The 21,578-nt window shown below is 37.3% G+C and overlaps 1 protein-coding gene across 1 annotated transcript in view; it reads left to right on the forward strand.

The window, feature by feature from the left end:
* The window catches only part of RNGTT (RNA guanylyltransferase and 5'-phosphatase), a 184,984-nt gene that overhangs the window by 106,872 nt on the left and 56,534 nt on the right, over positions 1-21,578 (forward strand). Inside the window, exon 13 of the mRNA XM_035321474.1 lies at positions 16,215-16,315. Coding sequence (XP_035177365.1) covers positions 16,215-16,315 — 101 coding nt within the window. The remainder of the gene's footprint in view (positions 1-16,214; positions 16,316-21,578) is intronic.

Here is a 21,578-nt window from a genome sequence, read left to right on the forward strand (position 1 = left end):
TTAAAGAAAAAATCATATTGAACGCTTTGGTTTGTGAAAGTCATCTTCTCCTGTTGGGGAGGAGAGTGTACATCTGTACACGGCAGAAAGTTTTCTTGTGAGACAGCTCATAAAATGAGCAGGAACTTACTCTTCCTGGTGTCAACAGGGGTGTAGCTCAATGTGAGCCTCTAATCCTTTTTGGAATACCTGCTGGGCCGGTGGCAGGTAGATTTGTTCGCTCCGCTGCCATCTCTTTACCATTCCTCTCTCACTCTGTTAGAACACTTCTGAAGGATGTTATTGAAGTTGTTTTGCAAATGTGATGCTCCTTCACAGAAGTGGGGTTTATTGGCTCAGAGCTCCCACCAGCATGCTCATTACTATCTCTTTGTATTTGGGTAGCATTTGCATTGGAAAGATGTTGGTGACAGGTACTCCTTAATGATAAACTCGCTTGATCTTGGGGATGACAGGGGATTTGTAAAATACGTTCCAAACATTATCACAGATTCCTGCTTGAATTAGCAATGTGTTTTTTTTTTGTTTGTTTTTTTTTCCTACACCATCCTCAGTTGTGACAGAGCTATTCAGCTCGATGTTCCAGAGATTCTGAAGGGCTCAGTCGTCTTATGACAGCAGAAAAGAGGATGCAGGGGAAAATGAGTAAGTGGAAAAACCTCTAAGAGAGAGCAGATATGAAGAAAGCTGCTTGTAAAGCGTCTCAGGTGTGTCTGGTTCTCCCAGAACTGTCCAGCGACTGTTCATTGAACGTTTCAATGCTCACTTGATGGATGTAAACGCATCAGCTCCATGAAGATAGTTCTCTTGCTTAAGAAACACAATTCTGTCTTCTAAATACATTATCACTGTTTCTGTTCCCCCATCGCTACTTGTCGCAGGTTTAAAACTGTTAACCTTGTTACCATTTGGGTTTGCTAAGCATAATTGTCATTTACCCTCTCCTCTAATTCTCTGCACCTTGAGCTGCTTGCCTGCTCAGGGCATAGCTGGATGAACAGTTTAACGCTTGTTATAATTAAGGGAGAGGAAACATTTAAGAGAAATAAAGGGGGGAAAAGTGACTGAGATTGGGAACCATCAGAAACTGTTCTGCTGTTGTAGCTGTGAAAACACAGCTATTGGTTGTATATTCAGACTGTTCACAAGGCAAGATTAACAACTGCTTTAAGAACCACTGCTTTTAACACGAGAATGTCGCTCTCTAAGGACAGCAACTAACCTTTGGAGTAACTGAAGTCCTCCAAGTGGCTGCTTTTAATACAAACTAAACTTCTTCTCCCTTTACTTGTAATGCTCAGGAAATAGCTATCCTGTGCAATTCTTGGCACTTAACCAGAGCCACTGACTTGCTTGTTCCGAAGCCAAAACTGCAAGGATTAATTTCTCACTAAGAGCAGGCAGGTCTCTGCCATTTTCTCCTTCATCGTGCTGTTTCTTCCCCCTACAGGAGGATTTTTCGCTCCTCGTTATCCGAATTACTTTCCTCAAAACGCAGTTTTTAATTGCACTAGTCTTGTGGCAGAACACTTGAAAGAAAAACTACATGCTGTTTTTTTCAGGGAGTGCTTTTTTGTTTTTTTTTGCTTTGTTTTTCAACTCCAAGCATATCGGCTTGCTGGTAGCAAAGCCGAAGGACTGCGAAGCGCATGCTGAGTTCCACCAGTTGGGTTTACTTTCTTGGTCTTGAGAAATTTAGTATGAATGTTTCCTTCTGAAACTAGGGATGCAAAGTATGTTTTTTGCTATTTTAATCTACATATGTGACGATGAATTTAATATAAAAAATTCATCTTTTTATAATTCATCTACTTGAATACACAGTTTAAAAGGCTATTTTCTGTTGTTTCTTTCAAAATTACTGCAACATTCAGTATTCTAAGAAAGACTCATAAATATTTAATTCAAGGAGATTTGTAGCCCTCTAAAATGTAATAAGCTAGCCCTTAATGACAATTTTGTGTAACATACATTTGGCAACATGTACAAAAAATCCTGCTGGCAATTCTGTGTATCATCTTTCATGCGTATCTGTTCAGCTCTAGGGGCTTTTTAGCTCTGGAATTAAAAAGAGAAATTAGACTACGTCTGAGACCAGCATGCTGCAATTTCTTAGTTTGTACTTGTACGTTTCTCCGTATGTTCAGATTAGCTCACTGTCTGCCTCTTGATGTAAGGCTTGTTTCTTCTTTTCCAAGATTGACGTTCCTGAAGAAGGAATATATTTTTGCATCTTTCTATTTAGCGTTGGTAGTTTTCATTAATCTTCATGAGCTCTAAGGTGATTTGTGGCAACGCTCTTCCTGGTGTACTGATTCTTATTGTGGCTTGAGAAAAATGTCAACACAACCGATGTTCTGATGAAGCCTTAAATTTACAGGTCGTAGCTGCTGCAGATGTGGTTTCTAATACCCATAAATTATCCAACTTACAAATCAGGTTATCGCAGTGAGTCAGCCGGGAGCACTGGTTCTTATTTCATGGAGCTTCTTTTGTTATGACAAGGATGCTTTTGTTGTAAGGCGTCAAGCAGTGAATACTTCCTGCTGATCCAATCTAACTTTAGTGAGGTTTCTGGGAGCCTTTGATCACAAACTAACCATCCACAAAGAAATAAGTTCCTCTGTCCTCTGAGAGACTGACTTCCCTCGCTGTCTGGTGTAAATTCAAGTGACTACATTTAAGCTTGAGCTGGGATGGAGGTAGTGAGAATGAAAGGACACAAGGTGAAGAGAGATTGGGACCCTTGGGCTTTGAGAAATGAGACAAGTTTTAGGCTGTGAAGCTCTAACCATATGCAAAGATGTAAACAGTAAGATTCATAATATCTTACTGTTTTATGACTGATGTAAAGACAAAACTGCTTGTAACCATTTCACAGAATGAAAATTATTTTTTCTCCAACATCACTGGCTTTATTCAATTAAAGAGTTTTGTTGTTTTGTTTGTTAGTTAGTTTTTTCCGCAATAAAATTGTGAAATGAGGAAGGAAGATCTCCCTTAAACTCTCTCCAGGATTTGTTGTTTCACTGCGGATGAGAAGAAGAATAAACATTGCTTTAGGAGGCTAAAAAGAAAGTAAAGGAGAGGGGGCAGGAGTGCTTCTGTATTATCTTGTTTGTCCCAACAGTTTTCTTCAGACTTCTCTTCATCTTTGGTCATCAACTTCTCTGTCCAGGTAATGTCTCAAACAGTCCTCACCAGACGAATTGGGTAGAGTCTCATTAAACGCACAATGGAAAGGGAATATTAATGTTTGAAATTTTGAAGACTTATTAACTATACAATAGTTGAAAAAACTTGTTTGTACACACAGAAGGCATCATCTGAACCTTGTAATGTGCTATCTAGGAATACAGTTGACCAAAGGTTTTTCTAGGTTGTTTTCTAAATGTCAAGTAGTACGGATTGAAAATAATGCAAATCAGTTAAAAATAAAACAAAACTGCTCCTGCCTTTCACAGTCCAAGCTGTGGCATATCGGTTGAAGCATTGCATTTCTCTTAAGGACATTAATACCTAATGAGGCCTGAAAGAATAGCAAAAATAAGCAGCATTAATGATACCAAGTGTTCTTACTGAAGAAACTGTTGGGTCTTTCAGATACGTGGTAATACATTGCCTTGAAGAGTAACTGAGCATGATAATACAGAAAGCACTAGTTGTTGAACAGGAAATGCCTAAATACTAGATGTAGTGAGGATAGGCAAATGACAGGGAGTCCTGTCCTCTGAAATTCCGTTGAAAACACGTGAAAATGTTCAGATACCTTTCTCCACTGGGAGAAATACGGAAAATGGGGGCTTAATGGGGAGCTGCCTCATTACCTAGAACTCCACTGTCTCTTTTGTGCTTAAATTAGATCAAATTTCACCCATTAAGACCTGTTCAAAAAATAAATAAAGGTAAAAATAACCATAATTTTAGTGCCAAATTAACTCCTGTAATTTTTAGCAATGATTGTGCTGAAGTTTTCAGGAAGAAAAGGTGGTCTGAGGAGAAAACGTGGACTTAGCCGATCCCTCACCAGTCTTTCTGGACAGTCACTCCAAATTATTTAGCTTCTTATCTCTCAGTGGTGTTTATCTGTATTTCTAGAAGGAAAAAATACTAAAAATGTATTGCTGAGGGAGAAAATTATGTTGGTTTGATCTTTTTCCATTGTATTAATTTCAGCTTAGGGCTGTTGGTGATTTATGAAGCTTAGTATACAAGAAAATTTCATCAGGAGAAGTAAATACAGTAGTATCCTTTGGTCACATTGGCATGCTGGTAACAGTTTGTGCTGTGGCTACATATTGATGTCACCCCAGTTCAAGTGATGCAAAGTAGAACAAGCAGAATGCAGTAAAGACAGCAAGAGAAGCCAATGTGAAGCATCTTTATTGTTTGTGTTATTTTGTTAACTTTTCCTGAAGAGTTACGGAGCACACATTTTGAGGAAATAAATCCTAGATGGTGAAGATTAAGAAAATTAGAAAAGAATTAATAGGAGTATAAAACTGCAACAAGCAGCAAGCCTGGAAAATCACCAGTTCCTCTGACCAAGGGAAATATAGTTGTATAGTCAGGACACGTCTGTTCTCACAAAGATAGGAGCATGTAGCTTTTCAACAGTCACTTTAATTTCCCTGTGTTCAAAAGTAGAATTTAGAACTGACAGCAGACACCATTTAGTCCCTTAGGGGTCACATACATTAGCCAGCAACTTGAAGCCATTTATTTTTTCTGTTCTGCTTCAGATCAAGTGTTGGAGTATCTAGTTCCAGTCCATAATGTTAAGTGAAAGGATGACTACAAGAAGTGTACAAGAATAGGTTTCTGCAGTGATGTGCTGAAAACCAAAAAAAAAAAAAAAAAAAAAAAAAAAAGAGCAATGAGTAATTTTGTGACTGTCGTATTCTGATTGCTGTAAACATGGATTTTTGGCTGTGAACTGAACTTAATTTATCAAATATTAAAAGGATTAATATGTAAATGGAGTTAGTTATGAAGAAAATTTCATCACATTTTTCTCCTTGCTTAATGGAATATTAAGAAAAGCTATTAGTGTAGTTATGAAACAAGATGTTTAATGAAGCTGGAGGTGCAAAGCTAAATTAAAGTGCAAGAGTAGGGGATATCTAGCCTAATAATTACCAAAATGTCCAATATAAATATTGCATTAACTTGAAATTCCGAGGCACCTTTGGAAAAAGCAATTGAGAAATATCTATTAAAATATTAACAGAATAATTTCTGCATACAGGTTAACTTTCTAAACCTTATTTGCATTCATATGCTAAAATCCTTAGCATGAAACATAATCTAATGCTATTTAAATGAGTGCATATTAGTAGCGTGTTTTGCTTTTCAGTATGCTCTGACAGTTAAGCTTAATATTTCAGAGGCCATTTTGATTACAACCATTTTCTTTCTACTTCACATAGCTTCAAGTCACGTTTTCATAGGAGACAAATTGTGATACAATAACGTTTACACAATAAAAACAGCTGCTTCTGACTTACCCGTGCTTGTGTATGAAGAAGAAAAACACTAAGTAGGAAGGGTACCAGCTTTCTAAAGGAAATTTTTCTGGAGTACACCAAAGATAACGTGCCTTGGAACACAGGTTAATTTTAATTTTTCTTTATTTTGCTTTTTAAAGTGGAGGAGTGGAAGAAACTAGACAAATCTGCTTGACTATGTGGAGTTAAAGCAGCATTGTACCCCATCAAGTAATGACTTATTTAAAACTTTGTTATCAAGAGCTGTCTCTGTCATCCTTTTGGCTTAGTTCTGGACGTTATTAAATGATTTGAGCTCAGGCAAGGAAGCTGTCTTTTCCATCTTCTTGTATGAGCTTCAGAAGTTATTGTCTACAGATTTGCTTTCTATTATGTGACAACAGTACATTGTAAAATGTTTGAAATTCATTAACAACCTTATATTAAAGCTGATCAAATATTTATGGAGCATCAGCCTATCTCTACATCCTGATCAAATTACCAAACCAGGCAAAACGCTGAAGTTTAGTGAGGACTGCAGCTCTTTGTTCAGGTGTTTTAATCAGTACTTTAGAACATTAAGCAGTAAAAGCAGCTTTTATTAGTTTCTTGTTTGTTTTTATTGTTTTTGAAGGGGAGAAATTTGCTTTTGTTATCTTCTTTACACAGAGCCTCATGGCCATCTGTCTATGCTTAGACACAGGTTGTGCTGGGTGAAGGGCTTGATGCGAAGTGTACAAAGTGTTTGCCTGGAGTTGGAAAGTGTTTGGATATTTTTTTTTGTAGTGGTATACGTTTTTGTAGCCATATTGTGTGTCCATGTGTTTTCCATTCAATGTTTAGTTTCTTCTTCTTTGTCTCAGCCGTGAAAATGCCTTTCACAAAATGACAGGTGTTTGCAAAATACTGGTGTTTAGCCAGGAGTTTCACCCCACCTGGTCACTCTTAACAGTACTTAAAATCCTGTCTTTGTGCATTTTGTTTACAAATATAGGGACAATTGACTTGTATTTATGGGGGGTGAAGGGGAAGCCACCAAAAAAAAAAAAAAAGAAAACCCAACCAACTAACCAAAAAAAAAAAAAAAAAAACACAGAACTGCCTACTCTAAAATTTCAAGAGGCTATATTAAAGTCACATCTTCATGAAAGAAAACACCAGGTACATCTGATTTTTCTAACCAATAAAGGAATCCCAATCATCTTTGAGAACAATGAGCATTACTAGAGAGATTTCATTGAAGTGCCTTTTTTTAGCTGAATATATGCAGTCAAGTTAAATGCAGCAAAGCTTTCTTTCACATTTGGAAACAATGAGTATCATCTATTACATCCATTGGTAGAAATTTCTGAGATGACTCTGAATTCTTCAAACTCTTCAGACTTGATCAACCAATTTCGTTTTTACCTCAGCTTCAGCATCTTATTATGTTACTGCCGTCTTACTATAATCATTTTGTGGCACTGCTAAATGCATATTTTGCACAACAAAGTGTGTTTCTCAACCTTCAGAGATAATGAGCACTTAAAACTTTCAGATCAATGGCAACTGCATGGTACAGTTTCGTAGGCTTGAAAGACTTGCATGTACGCACCTTTTCTTACGCGGTCCCTTGTGAATTTCTTTTTTTTTTTTTTTAATAAAAGGCATTTTAGAAATCTAAGTAAGTTGTCATAACTAGGTTCTGAGGTACCAAACATTTTATTAATACAGCTGACTTTCTCCAGCTATGTTCACCTCTGTAAAGATTTTGAAATACAACAGATAATCAGTTTGGCCAGCTCTGATGTATTTTAAATAACAACCAAATAGGATGACTTAATGTTTATGTAGGCAATAGTATTTTTCTCTTACTGACTGATAATATTTGTCTTAGTAGATAGCATTGTGCTGGTGTTTTTCCATCGTCCACACCAGGTCAATGCATTACTTGTATCACTTTCTCTGTACATCCATCCAATTAAGCACCCTGTCTTGAAACTGAAGGCTTTTGCTCTTGGGCCTTATTCTACTTTGTCTCCTAGACTGTTGACATGCAATGTAGCTGTCTCTGCTGTACATTGGCTCAATTTTGTTGTTGATTCACTGTGTGCTAGTGATCACCACCAAACACCATAAATGCCATAGCACATGATGTAATTTGCCTTCACCTCCAAAGATCTGAGTTAGGGATGAGTCCAGTATTCTTGAAGCAATTTTCTAATATAATCTGTTTGCCTTAGACGTAATTAAGAAATGCTGACGTTTCTCCTTCTCCACCAGGCAGTTGTGGGCCTGTGATCAGACTTAGTGTATCTCTTTCTTGCAATTCTGAGTGATCTATCTGCTCAATATGCAGCAAGAGCAAGTGTTACTTGTGTTTACCCATCAATAACCAAGGCACTTCTGGTGCCTTTTGCCTAGTTTTTATTATTATTATTATTATTATTTTTAAACAAGGGAAAGTAAGTAAAATACATGGGGAAGAATGGGGTATTATAGTGATGGACTATGAGGAATACAAGGATGTAAGTTGTTTGTATGGACACTTTGAGAAATAAAGAGGTTGGAACTGAAATGGGAAGCTAGAAGGGACAGAAGACAAAATACTTTCAGAGGCTAAGAGTCACAGATTAGCTACAATAACTTATTTCCTCGTGTAGATTTTACTGTATTTATTTGTGTGTGTTTTTTCCCCTTTTTGGGTGGCCAGATCAGCAAAAAGATATACAGCCAAAAGTAGGCTGTGTATCTAGGAGGAGATGTATTAACTCACAGCTGAAGGCGTCGCTCTGAAAAGAATGATTTCTGGTAGTTATCAATGTATTTTAATGCATAAAATGCATTTTAAAAATGCATAATGTAAAAGAATAGAAAACACATTCATTTTTTTTTAATATATCTGTATACTTAAGCAGTGAAAATAACACTGGAATAGTAGAATCAATTCTGTTGTCTAATCTTCGGAGACTTTTTGGCAGAATTGTGCAATGAAGATTCATGCATACGTTAGCCAAATGGAAAACTACCTGTGCATAGACTAAACTTTTGATCTTAACAAAAGGAAATAATTTTGTGGAGAGCTGGGCTTCAGTCTAAACTAAGGCATTACAAGATTCAGAGGCATTTCGTGTAGAAATAAGCATACGTTTTTAATCTTAAGTGTAATAAGTGATCATGGTAACCTCCCTAAGTATATGTTGTTTCTTTGCTTAGTATCTTTCACAAAGGTGTGCTGTAATTTGAATAGGAATTATAAGCTTGATATAAACGTTATTGTTTCTCTGTCCTGTGTGCAACAGCTGACTCCATGAACCCAGTGATGGTTTTCTGTCTTAAAAATCTATGAATGTGCAATTGAGTCAATGGCTGTCTTTCATCTTGTGGTTTCTTGATCCATTGATGTGACTCATTCACGTATAATATTAGCAACTTTTCTTTCTTCAGCTCATCTCTCTATCAGGTCTAAGCCTGAAATGATTGATTACAATCGATCCTTTTGGTTCTTTAAAATGATTCAGGGCATTTAGTTCAGGAAAATAAAAACTTAGTAATTGTTCAGTCTTTATATTTACATAACTGAATGCAAACTATTAGATTGGGTAGGGCAGTAGGTGTATGGATATTAAGAGACCTAAGTGTAACATAGAGCTTTTCAGAGGAATATTTAACCATTGTTTTAAGTGAGTGGGAGGAGTAGTTTTGTTGTTGTTATAGGTTTGCAATAGTTATCTTTTTCCTTACAGGTGAAAACTTTAAGCATAATGTTGAATACCAAATAGTTTGTGAAGTATTTGGTTAAAACACAGAAAAATATTGGTAACAGAAATGGGTAAATTTTACAACATAACAAATGTCTTACTCTGTGAATCTGAAGCATTCTCGTATATTTTAAAAGACTTTGTGTTTTTATCCTTGTGAGACTGACTAAATATCAGAATATCATATAGGTAATAGCAGACTATTTCTCTTGGTGTTAAAATATGAACTAGCCAGGTAACTTCTTTGTAACTTAAATTATGAGATACAGAAAGATCTATATTTCAAATTCATATTCATATTTCATATTCAAGACTTATTAATTACAATATATATTCAGTGTGGTTAAATGTTGATGTCATTTGCAATGTAGCAAATGACATTTGAGGGTTTAAGAAGATTCTTAAACTTCAGAAGATTCCCAGTGTCTGTCCTGGTTAACCCCATCCCCTCCTATCCCGATGGCCCTCGCTCCTTGATGGTACTCAGGTTGCCATACCTCTTGGGCAAGCATGGGTTTCCAAACAAATCTTTCTTGGACCTTCTGTATCCCCTTTCTTTTTAGTTATTTTTTATTTTTTTCAGACTTCTTCCTGCATTGGTGTGCGCCCATGACTTCTACCTTAGGAGTGGTCTGGCTCGTTTGCAGGGCTAGGTCTGAAAGGTGTACTGAGGGAGAGGACAGCTGACACGTAGCAGCACTGGTCATCCTCTCCCCGTCATCCCACTACGTCTTCCTTTTCAGTCATTAGGAGAGCTGATCCATTTGTTTTGTCTAGACTTTTGGCTGAAGTTACTCAGTCTTCCAGGTGGGTGTCTTCGTGGTGAGTCAACAAGGCCCCACAGCCCACGCTGCCTGCCCAGAATGCGGTCCCAGAGATTAACTCCGCTCTTCCTCCTACGAAATACTGAGCAGCAAAGTCTCTACCATGTGGTAACAGAAAGCAGCTGCTTGGAGAGAAACTTCATTCTCGTTACGGGCAGTTAGCATCCCCACTGCCCAGGCTTTCTGCTGAGCCACTCATTGAATGCGAGCGCTGGGAAGATGCGAGGCTTCAGGCGAGAACATAAACTGAGTGGGAAGAATATGTGCAGCTAGTGAGAAATGTGGCAGCACAAGTTGAGATAAGGGAACTCTGTTCACTGAGGGCCAGCCTTCCTCAAAGGGAGGGAGAAAAGAGTTGCCTCCTCTAAGGACAGCTATGGAGGAAGGGGACAACTAGATCTAAAACTTCTGGGGCAAGCAGGGGGCCGGGGTTCCACATGACCAGACACCCATCAGTTTGCCCCACAGTGCTGACGTGGCTCAGTGGGGACTAACAAAAGGCTTACTGAGTGTGGCCTGAATGGACTCACCTGAAAGCTTGGGGTTAGGAACTGGTGAGGCTGAGCAACCTGAGATGGGTGCGGGGAGATCTGCTTTCTGTTGGGCAGTCTTCTGTGGTGATTCTGCATCCTACAACACTGGATATGCAGCTGAATGTCACGCTTGTTGTTGTGCTCTTACCTCAAGTTCAAGATCTCCATAACAGGGGCACATTTGCCATGCTACTGCTGGCCCGTCATGTGCCTGGCTTTGCATCCTCTTCAATTAAGATAATAGCGATTGATAGTGCTCTTGTAACCTGGAACACACCCGAGGTTTGCAGCCTCTCAATTCTGCCAGTTATCCCACTGCTAGTTAAGGTCCTAACTGACCAGGCTCAGTCTTGTAGGAGACTGGGGTGGTTGACACCAATTAGAAAGGGAAGTTGTGAAAAAGAAGGGAATCATAAAAAGAAAGGAGCTGGTGTTCTGCCAGGAGAGCACCTAGATCCTGCCCTGAATGTGGGGCATTTATTTTAATCATAACAAAAATAGAACAGAGATGGAAAAAAGTTGAGTAAATCCTGTGTGAGTAGCAGAGTTGCTAAAATCTGAGGGCTGGGGAGGGGTTAATAGCCATGCTGAAGGCACAGTTATTGGCACTCGGAAGGGACTGCAGATCAGCTGGTCCAATCCTCTAAAGCTATTCTAGATATTTTCTGATTCCTTAATGTATATTTTTGGGGTGTCGAGTTCTAATTCCTGTGGTTAGATGAGGTGGAATGGTTTCAGACTGAACCAAGCTCTTTGTATTTGAAGTGCTGTGTGACCTTATATGTTTTAGAAGTAGTCTTGTTACATGTGTGTTTGGGGAGAGCGTTGAGGATATCATTGCTATAAATGCTATATTTAAAATGCTAGGGAGTAGTTTGATCTCAGACAGATTGTTTAACATTTTGTTTTGGAAATGGAATGTAGAATAACTTTAGGCAGTACAGGTCTGCAGCATGCAATGATTCATCTAAGGTGAAGTTTTCACATACTTAACGAGCACAATTCTTGTTTGGCTTCAGCTCATGTTTGAAGAAATTGATTTTGCACTTAGCATTCAAATTCAAGAACTTGCTACTGCTGTATTGTGTATATGGGCTCACCCACTACAAAAATGACAGGGTTTGTTAATATGGCCTCTGTATGAATTCTCATTTTAAGGTGGTTTTCTGTGATTTTTTTTTTTATGGTATAATAGTAGAAGTCTGGAGACCGTGTAACTTCTTGACATGAACTTTGAAGTCTGACTGCTTATCTAAGCCTTCGTAAATATTTCAGAAAAATACCTGTAGACTGTGTTACTTCTATCAGCTGTTCAATGTTAAGAAATCTACTGTGAAGTCAGAAGTGTATCGACAGTGATCAAGACCAAGTGTAATAGTCAAAAGGCTATTTTGATTGCCATTGTTTTCTAGACAATATCTCTTTCGCTAACATGAAGTGTGGAAGAGATTGTTCTTTTGTTTTTTGTTCTATTCATAAAAAAAAAAAAAAGTAAATGTTTAGCCAAGTTTTGTTTCACTCTGTGCTGGTTCTAGAGGGAAAAGCAAGAAAGGTAACACCATCTTAAAGAACAAGTCCCCCCCAAGCTCCCCTTCAAGCAAGTCAGCCAATCAATTTTGTAATTAAACTTGAGTCAGTGATTACAGGTATGCAGATACATCCTGTCAAAGCATTGCTTTTCATTAGCGATCTTAGAATAGTTGCTCATGTCTGTTGTGCAGTTGGTTTCACATTCGAGTTTTAGGAGGGTGTTACTTGTCAGTCTTAGGGGGAAAAAAAAAGGTGGGCTTGAAAAAGTCCTGCAGTAGATCCTATGTGGAATGTATACATCAAATATAATGCCAAAACAAACAAAAAAACTGACAGATGTCATGGAAGGTTGGGGAAGAGCCTGCAAGTGTGATGTGTGTACTGGACAGAGTAGTGAAAACTATAAGGACTGCAGTAGTTGATACCTGGGTAAACATCATATAGTTGGAAAAAATTACGTGCCTTTATGAAGGGAAGGTTATGCCTCTCCAACCAGGTAATCAAAAACTGTTTGAGTAAGGGTCGCATGGTGTCCTGTGCTAAGACTTCCAGAAAGCCTCTGTCAATGTTTCTAACAAAAACAACAACAAAAACTCTTGAAAAAAATAAAGCAGATGCAAGATGAAAGAATGAGTTCTTGCAGAGATAAACAACTGGTTGAAAAGTAGGAGTCAAGGGATAGGGCCCTGGTCAGTCCTCACAGCTGGAGGGGGGTCCCTTGTACTCGTAAAAATGGGTGGATGCCTAAACTGGTATTCCAGTTTGTCATATGTTGGGCTGCATGTGGGCTGCTGTGCTGCAGTCTTGCTGCAGTCTGTTACACCTGGGAGAGGTTTGCATGGTCTTAGGGGGGAGCAAGATGAGCTCAGGCAGGGAAGGCTGAAAATCACTAAATATGTGGGAATCACATTTGAATCACATCTACATCAGGATAGCTTTGAGCATGAAAAATGGATAGTCTCTGGGAGAGTAACAGGAGAAAACATCATATATGATTGCCCTAAGCGTATGCTTTTGGGCATTGACAGAGCCAGGGTGCTGGAGCTCTAGTGAGGCTGTTCTTAGGTTGTTAGATAGATCATGTGTGTCTCTTCTTCGGGATTTCAGTGCCATGACTCTGAGAAGTTGGTTCATTTTTTTAATGTTAAGGAGAATTACATTCCTAAAGGAATGTCAAGCTTTTTCAGGGTTTGCGTTCCAGGCAGAAATAAATCCTCCTCTGTATGGCTGGGAGAAAATACGTGGTGATCTTGAATGCAGAGTAGTCCAAGTTTTCTTTTTGGCCACAAAATATGGTGTGTTTTGTGGTTAAGACTGGTATTTCTATACAAAAAAAATGTTAATTTCCTCTGACCTGAAGTCTGTTAGCCTCTCTTTATTTTCACTTCAAAGGAGTGATATGTAAAATGATGGTTTGTACCCATATATTAAACCAGCCAGGATTGTTTTCTCGAGTCAATTAGACTGGGTCAAGTCTTAACATCTCATAAAGTCTCAAAAATATGATCTACGGCTTAAATAGAAATTGATTACTTGAGTATGTATTAATAAATCCATCATTGTAAATGCTTCAGTAATCTTGCTTGGAAGATTATTGCAAGTCAATAACCTAGAAGCTGTGCCACACAGAGGCTTAATAAAAGATTTTAGGGCTTAGGCGTGATTGACAGATGACACTTTTATGGAATGGTTGAAGACCTCGGTCATGTTTAAAGGGACAGATGAGCATCCGTTAAGATGAGTCTTCCATGCAGGAAAACCAACATCTGTTCCGACAGCTTCAGCTACTCAGCTGTACCCCATGTTCCTTGGTACCTGCTGTAGAAGTTACTTCATAAATGAAATTTCCACTCTGTGGAGAAACTGGTCCCAAACAGAGGTGTTCCTCATAGTTTTTATTTGAACAAAGTAATAAATACCTAGCAAGAGTAATAGGTTTTAGCCTAATTAAAAGGTAAGAGAGAGCAGCAATAATTTCTTTACGAGCACCATATTTTGTTCCATTATTCCTGGAACATACTTTAGCAATGAGCTATATAGAATTTAATTCCACATTCTCTCAATATCAGGTTTAAGAAAACTGCAGGAAAATTTGACTGACAAAGAGACTTCGGCATCATTCACCTTTATCGTAATTCTCATATTCAATGCACACAGCCATTCAAATATATCTAGTAAATAGTATTTTTTCTCTAAAATGGAATGCAAATACTTTAAAATATATTTAAATATTCCATCTGTATATAAAAATGACCTGAAAATATTAAATACTTTACTGAGCTTTTTTCTTTATTTTGTATATTCTTTTGTCTTATCCATTTAATATCGATGGGTATATACGGTGTGTATGGCATGAGTCTTTAAACATTTGTACCTGCGTAGTACAAGATTTTTAGTCTGGGAATGAGAACAAAAAAACTAAGGAGTAAGATACATGTCATTACTACAAGAGCTCAAAGATGAGATCTTTGTGATTTGAAGATATCACTGGCAAATGGAGAAGAGCCAGAGAAACGAGGGAAGGCTGACTGAGGACAGCAGAATGGAGGCAACTAAAGAAGTATTTTTATTGTCTACGGAAGGATTAGTTTTTATTTTTACTTTGTAAATTCCTTAAACCTTTCTAAATCCCATTTTTGGACATGTATAAGAGCAACCGGCATTTCTCAAATAGTTGTTGATATTACAGGACAGAAATCATCTAAAGGGGAAATAAGGTGGGAAGAGAAGAAACTAAAACAAAAAATCTTTATTATTGCACTGTATTGTACTATTTTCCTGACTCAAATGGAATAAGGATGTTTGATTTGATCTGGCAAGATTTCCAGATGTGAGGGACCACAGGGGAAAGTTGCTTTCCAAGAGACAATTTTCAACTAGAAGATAGTGGGGGAAGAATAAAATAAAAGACATGGAAAGGGAGCAGGCACAGAGAAGTGGTGTCAGAAACAGCTTCTGCGCATTGTCCTAAGGACAAAGATAAATAATTTAAATTTCATTCAGATGTAAAGAGAAGGTTGTGGAGAAATTCAGTGCAGGGCTGTGTGTGATTAGAATAGTGAGTTGGGTAGGACACTCCAGTACTGGCATTAGGAACATGTTTATAATGGCCTGAATGGGAACAACAACAGAAAGCCCGAAGCCATCAGTCTCAAACAATCTGGAGCCACGGTCAAAAAATGAGAAGATGCAGTCTAGCCAGCCATGTTCAGATTCCAAAAAGAGCTTTTAGTAGGTTACTGTTGCTGTGCGGAGCAGAAATGTGCCTGAGAGTGTTACGAGCTGATTTTTGCTTTTGCCCTGTTTGTGCTCATTCTGCTTTTCTCCATTGCCATGCAAAGATATTCCAGGAAGGAAAGGTTTAGCTGGCTCGGCTGTCACTGTTAGCTGAGGATGTACAAAATGGCATCTTCCTTACACCAAAGTAGGTGATAAGAGACCAAGACAAACCTAATTCAAGAGAAAATTGCTCTTTTCTGATAAGTATGGCAACTTTTGGTTCAGACAAGTGTGTACCCTTTCTCTTAAGCAACAGATGCTCCCTTATTTATGTTTCAGTGTGTCATGGTGTTCTCTAATCTTTATATAACTTACATTCCTTTGATACGAAAGAACATGTTTCTGATGGGCCTTTCTGAGAGCTGGCAGTATGGTGACTGCTGGCTTTTTCACGTTGTGTCAGCCAACAGTGTGAATAACAAAAACATCGCTCATAAAATGGCTCAAAAATGTTGAGGGTATCTTCAACGCGTCTTCTCTGTGTGTCCTTTCACAGTTTCCATTTATTAAAACTGTGCTGTCTTATTTTCTTTTTAGAATTTTTCCATTAGCCAGAGATAATGAAGTATGCTAATTTTTATTTCCACTCTCAGTTTTGCATTATATACAATGGCTCGGCTACAGTGCTAAGCAGTTCTAAAAGGAGGCAGCAAGTAAAGTAGTGAAGCACAACTACCTCTGTGGTAATGAAATTCATTGTTTCAGTCACTAAGTATTGTAATTCATTAGAGACATCTAATACAGTCTGAAACGCTGAATTGTTACTTTTAAAACCAGTGAAAACCAATAAGCATAATTAAACTGCTTTTTAATTTGCTTCAGAAATACAAGCCTGGTCGATGTGATGATATTTTGAAATGGAAGCCACCCAGCCTGAACTCTGTTGATTTTCGTCTAAAGATAACAAGAATTGGTGGAGAAGGGTATGTAATCTCTTCCCTTTTTAAACGTATAATGCTCAAGTGAACGTCCCTTAGCAGTTAATCTCTCCTCTGATATTTCTCAACGTTTTCTGGGGCTAAGCCTCTCTATATTCAGAAGAATCTGTTCGTTGAAAATCTTAGCAACTGTTGCAATCAGTGCTGTACTGAAAACAATGGCAGATGCTTATAATATAAATCTACTCATTCTTAAATTGTTTCCTAAAATTGCTGAAATACCAGCCCTGTTTGGATTTGGCATTATTAACCTTTATGTTTTTCAAAGGTAGGCAGGCTATATTAGCTTAAATTCTTACATAAAATAACTACTATCCATTGCTTTTATGCAAAATAATACCAACATAAGCTTTCTTCCATTTTAGGACTCTGCATAAGGAAAAGTGACACTTACTTTCTTAAAGAAAAAAAACAAAACTGAATTCTTACTTCATAGGTTTTCTTTGGTATTGTCTCTAAAACCATTAAGGTCTTTTCAGAAATGGTAAGTTTTGACAGCAGAAGACATGTAAATCATTACATTACATCAATTCTACATACTATTTGCTAATTCAGGCACTGCACATATTAAAGCGGGGCAATTTTCATGCCAGGAAGGACAGGGGGGAAGACTGAGTCACTGGATTAAAGCTTGACTTGGAAATGATTTTGTTTAGAACTGAGTTAGTTGATTTTTAAGTTGCTTAACGTTTTAACATCTGGGACTCATTACAACTGACAGTTTGAAATACAGATATTTAGCTTTTTTTTTTCTTGGTGACACAGGTACCTCAATACGATTAAACAGTTCATTTGAAATATTGCTTACTTATTTCAGAGTGTTAATAATGGACCCATCTAACTTTCAGACACTTTAGCATGTCATATTACCGAAGTTATTTGGTGAATATATAGTGTCTTAAAAATGTGGAGTTTATACAGCGGAATATATTTGGCAACTAACTTCTGAGCACTTTATAAGGTCAGAAGCATCTATTCTGATTTTTATGTCTGAAAGTGGAATAGTAAGTCCTTAGAAGCAACACAGCTATTCTAGAGAACATACAGGAATATTTTAAGTTTGACTTCAGAGAAATCAACTCATTATAAATTTCTATTTCACATTTGACTTTTATTTAAGTCACAGAAAGAGTAATAGGAAAAAAAATTCTATTAAAAAAAAAAAACCTGGTATTTGACAGGAATGCTATTTTTATTATGGGATTCTTATGGCTTCTGCTGAAGCTTATAAATTTACAGTAGTAGTCTATAATTCAGAAGCAAAATAAACCTCTTTTTCATTTCACCTTAACAAAAGTACTCTCTGATTACTCAACACTGATTTCAAATAGAAAAATGTTAGTGCTACTGTTACATTGAATATAATAGATGACAATTATTTCATCAGAAAATGAAAATGTTATAAAATATTAGCCTGCAAAACTGCTTCTAAAAAGCTGGGCTGTTAGCAGCAAGTTATTAAAGAATGAGTGTTACCTTGTAGAATTTTAAACACTTGCTAACATTTAGAAAATTTCTACCATACTCCAGCTATGAGAAGATACATGCATTGCTGATATTGTGGAAATGATTAGCTGGATTGGTCTCTAAAGACTGTAATATTATGTTAATGTTTATGTTCCTCTCACGTGCATAAGGAAGAAATAATCCTAGAAATCGGACATTAGAGAAAGTACAATTCTTTGAAATGAGTTTTACTTTAGCTCATATCACAGTTGACTGCTGTTTGTAGCGTAAGCGCAGGTGCATTCATCCAACAAAAAGAAGTTAATGAAGTACTATGTGGAAAATAATCTGCCGTCATTAGAAGAGAAGCATTTATGTTAAGTAATGACCTATGAAACAGTAGGTTCTACCCAGGTAAACGAAAACAGTGAGTAAAATACTACGAGTTTAAGCACTTCTTAATATGATTGTTTGATTCCTTGGTAAAATACAAACTTTTTTTAAGGAAACATCCAAAGTATACTGATTTTGAAGCTGTTGATGAGGGTTTTTTTTTTTTTTTAAAAAAAAAAAAATTTGGTTTTAGACTTGAAAAATGCAGTTCCAGAGTTCTGAGCGCTACCATAATAAACTGGCTGTGAAGAAAGCCCGCTAGGTTGATTTCTGACAAAACTAAAAATTGTTTTGATGAACTGAATGTCTTGCTACTGGCAATTCTGACATGACAGCATTAGAGACTTCCTGCCTCTCCCCAGCCCCACTGAGATTAAAAGCAAGCATTTGATAGTGGTTTCAGTGCTATAGGTTAAAAAAATAAAAAATAAAAATTCTTTTTCTTCAGTAATCCAAGAAGAAATTTGGCATGCATTCGACAGCAGAGTAACGCAAATGTGTTTAAAGTACTATTATAAAAAATGTTATTTTGATACTGTAAAGCGATGATATTTATGGGTGAGGAATCTATGACTTGATATTGATCTTTTACTGACAAATGGGGAGCTGGAAATCAAAGTATCGATCTCATATACTTGACAGCTTGAAACAGTGAGAATGGGGATTGTCTGTAATTTCCAAGTCCCCTCTTCTGATTTACAGCCTCATCTTTAAACCTGGCAGTGCAGACATCCAAATCTGTGCTACTGTTGTGTGTGGTCTTACCACAGCTGACAGCCACGATACAGGTTGAACCAGTACCACAAAGCTCCAACCACGCTGCCCTTGTACTTATAGTCTCCTGTTCACTTAAATAGTGAAAAAGCGTACAGGGGCATTACTTATTCAGCAGCATGGGATGAGAGCGCTGTCAGCTGCTAGACCTGTTTTTTGTGTGGCACATGTAATTGAGATCCTGATCAATTGTAAACAATCGTGTGCATTTTTCCTATGAATGAGGGAGTTCTCTGGGGAATCTGCCTGATTTTAGCCAGTATGATTATTTTTCCATCTACCTAAAATTCCCCTGTGCTTCCAGTTGTGCATTTCCATCCATAGATCAGTCTGTAATAGTAACGTTAACCGCAGAATAGCTGCTGTGCTTCACCCCAGATGTAGTTCAGTTACGGATGAATGACCAATTTGCTTTTGTCTAGGGTTCAGTTATTTCACAATTGATAGGAGAGAGTTTTGCTATTGAATTAAAAAGGAGGATCGGGCTTATGATCTATGAAGTACTTTTAGAATAAGCTGCGCTATTAAGATGAAGATTGCATAACAAAGAATACAAACAAAGAAAAAATACTATTGCATCCCAAGGAAAGGCAGGGTCTCCGTAACCTCGGTGACCTAATGCTGACACTTCTGTTCCGTGCACATATTTGAAAGAAATTGCGCTGTTGCACCTTAGTGAGTTACAGCTTATCAGCTGAGCCACGGTAATTGTCCCTGGTGTATTCTCATAGACCAGCCTGCCCGAGCATCAGAATGATGGTTTACATTAACTCTTCTTCTGTTGTCTTTGCAAGAAGTCCAGCTTATGGTCTCTCAGTCTCTTCTGATCACATCAAAATAGTTACTTTATGTAAAACAAACAAACAACAAAACAATTCAACCAACCACAGTAACCAACTACCTATTAAATCAGCTAAATGAGAGAGTAACGTGGTGTGTATTTGTGGTGAAACACAGTAGTTGAACTGAAAAGCCCTCACATTTTGTGTGCTTTAAAGTAGATCCACTTGCCAGTGCTTCTGTATCACTTCAGGTTTACTGAGATAATTGTCTCTCATCAGCAATGTTGAAGCAAAGCCCTTTTGATCATGTAACAACAGTACCTTGCCTCTTCTTTTGTAAATTATGATGATACTCATGGAAAACAAAATTACAGCACACAAACTGTTTCCAAATGGCCTATGAGTTAAATGACCTTGTCAGAAGAGAATATAGAGGATGTTTAATTGCTGTGTGCAATTGCTCAGTTGCTTTGCAGAGAAGATTGTTTTTAAATGGTGGAGATTTTTTCCCCAAAATGTCTGACTCCAAGAATATTTCTTAAAAAAAAAAATGATAAAAACCCCAAACCAACTCTGAGCTGTACTTAAATGTCACAAATATCAACTGAAAATGTCTTCTCAGTGCCAAATTTGTGGTAGCTTGCAAGGACAGAATTTTTTAAATGTCCGTGCTTGCTTCTCCAGATTTTTAATTAGCCTGTGCAGTTCCTCCAAATTTTATCTGAATCAGACATGCTAAAAGCAAATGAAAAGCAAGGTTTGGTCTTTATTGGCTTCGAATGAGTATCTTACTGGGTCAAACAATCAGATGATCAATCATTCAATACCACTTCATATCACAGAATAATAAAAGTTTTATAGAGAACCTTGAGGTATGGGAAGGAGTCAGGAATTTTATTCATCTTTGAAATGATGAAGAAATACTGATAAAGGCTTATTTCTTATATGTATATATATTCCGTATATATTAAAAAAATCTGAAGGAAACATTAACTCTTTGTTAGTAACTATATTATTTACCTGGGGGAGAATCAAGTAAGTTTCAGGTTTTGATTAACTTGTTCTTAGTTGAGAAATAAATAATGGAAGGTGAAGTACAATATATTTGAAGACAACAGGGGCTTCAAATCTTGGGTACACTGGCAATTACAGTTCGACAACCAGATATAGATATCATGAGACTACAGGCAAGTGAATGTTTTCCTTTTTTTGTTAGATGTAGGCTGTCCTTTTTGTTCTGTAAATTAGGATGAGCATCTGAAGGGAAAAAAAAAAAGCTACAACTGGTTCAAAATAACTGTGACGTTCTTGATCTGCTGTCATATATGTTGTCTGTCACAAGGTGGCTTATTCATCTTAAAAGCTAGTCTTCCTCACAGTTCTGCTTTGAAGCAAATTGCTAGCTGGCTGAAAAATTGTGAAAGTTAACTGAATAAGCTAAGAACTGCAGAACTGATATGATAGTTTGTTTGGTCTGTGTTTTGTGTTTCCTCTTCTTTCCGTTTTCTCTTTTTTATTTGATCCATAAATTGTTATTTTGGCCTGTGAGCTCTTTTCAGTCTTACCTGTTTGCAGAATGCCGGTTATCAAATAACACAAACTTGTTCTTACGACTGTCATCCATCACAAAATGGGAGCTTTACAAATAGTACCCTGGTGATAAAAAAAAAAATAAAAAATAATCCCATATTCCTCTAGCCTCCAGAGATCACGGTCTAGATTAGGGTTGCATTTACGTTGAGTACAGTGGAGTTATGAAGCAGGATGCAGATGATGTCCCACAGCAATTACGAGCAAATAAGGACAAGATGTTGCAAATAGATGCAAAGATGCACAGTGCTGGGATGACAGCA

The sequence above is a fragment of the Oxyura jamaicensis genome, chromosome 3, assembly GCF_011077185.1.
Source record: "Oxyura jamaicensis isolate SHBP4307 breed ruddy duck chromosome 3, BPBGC_Ojam_1.0, whole genome shotgun sequence".
In the NCBI taxonomy this organism is placed as follows: Eukaryota; Metazoa; Chordata; class Aves; order Anseriformes; family Anatidae; genus Oxyura; species Oxyura jamaicensis.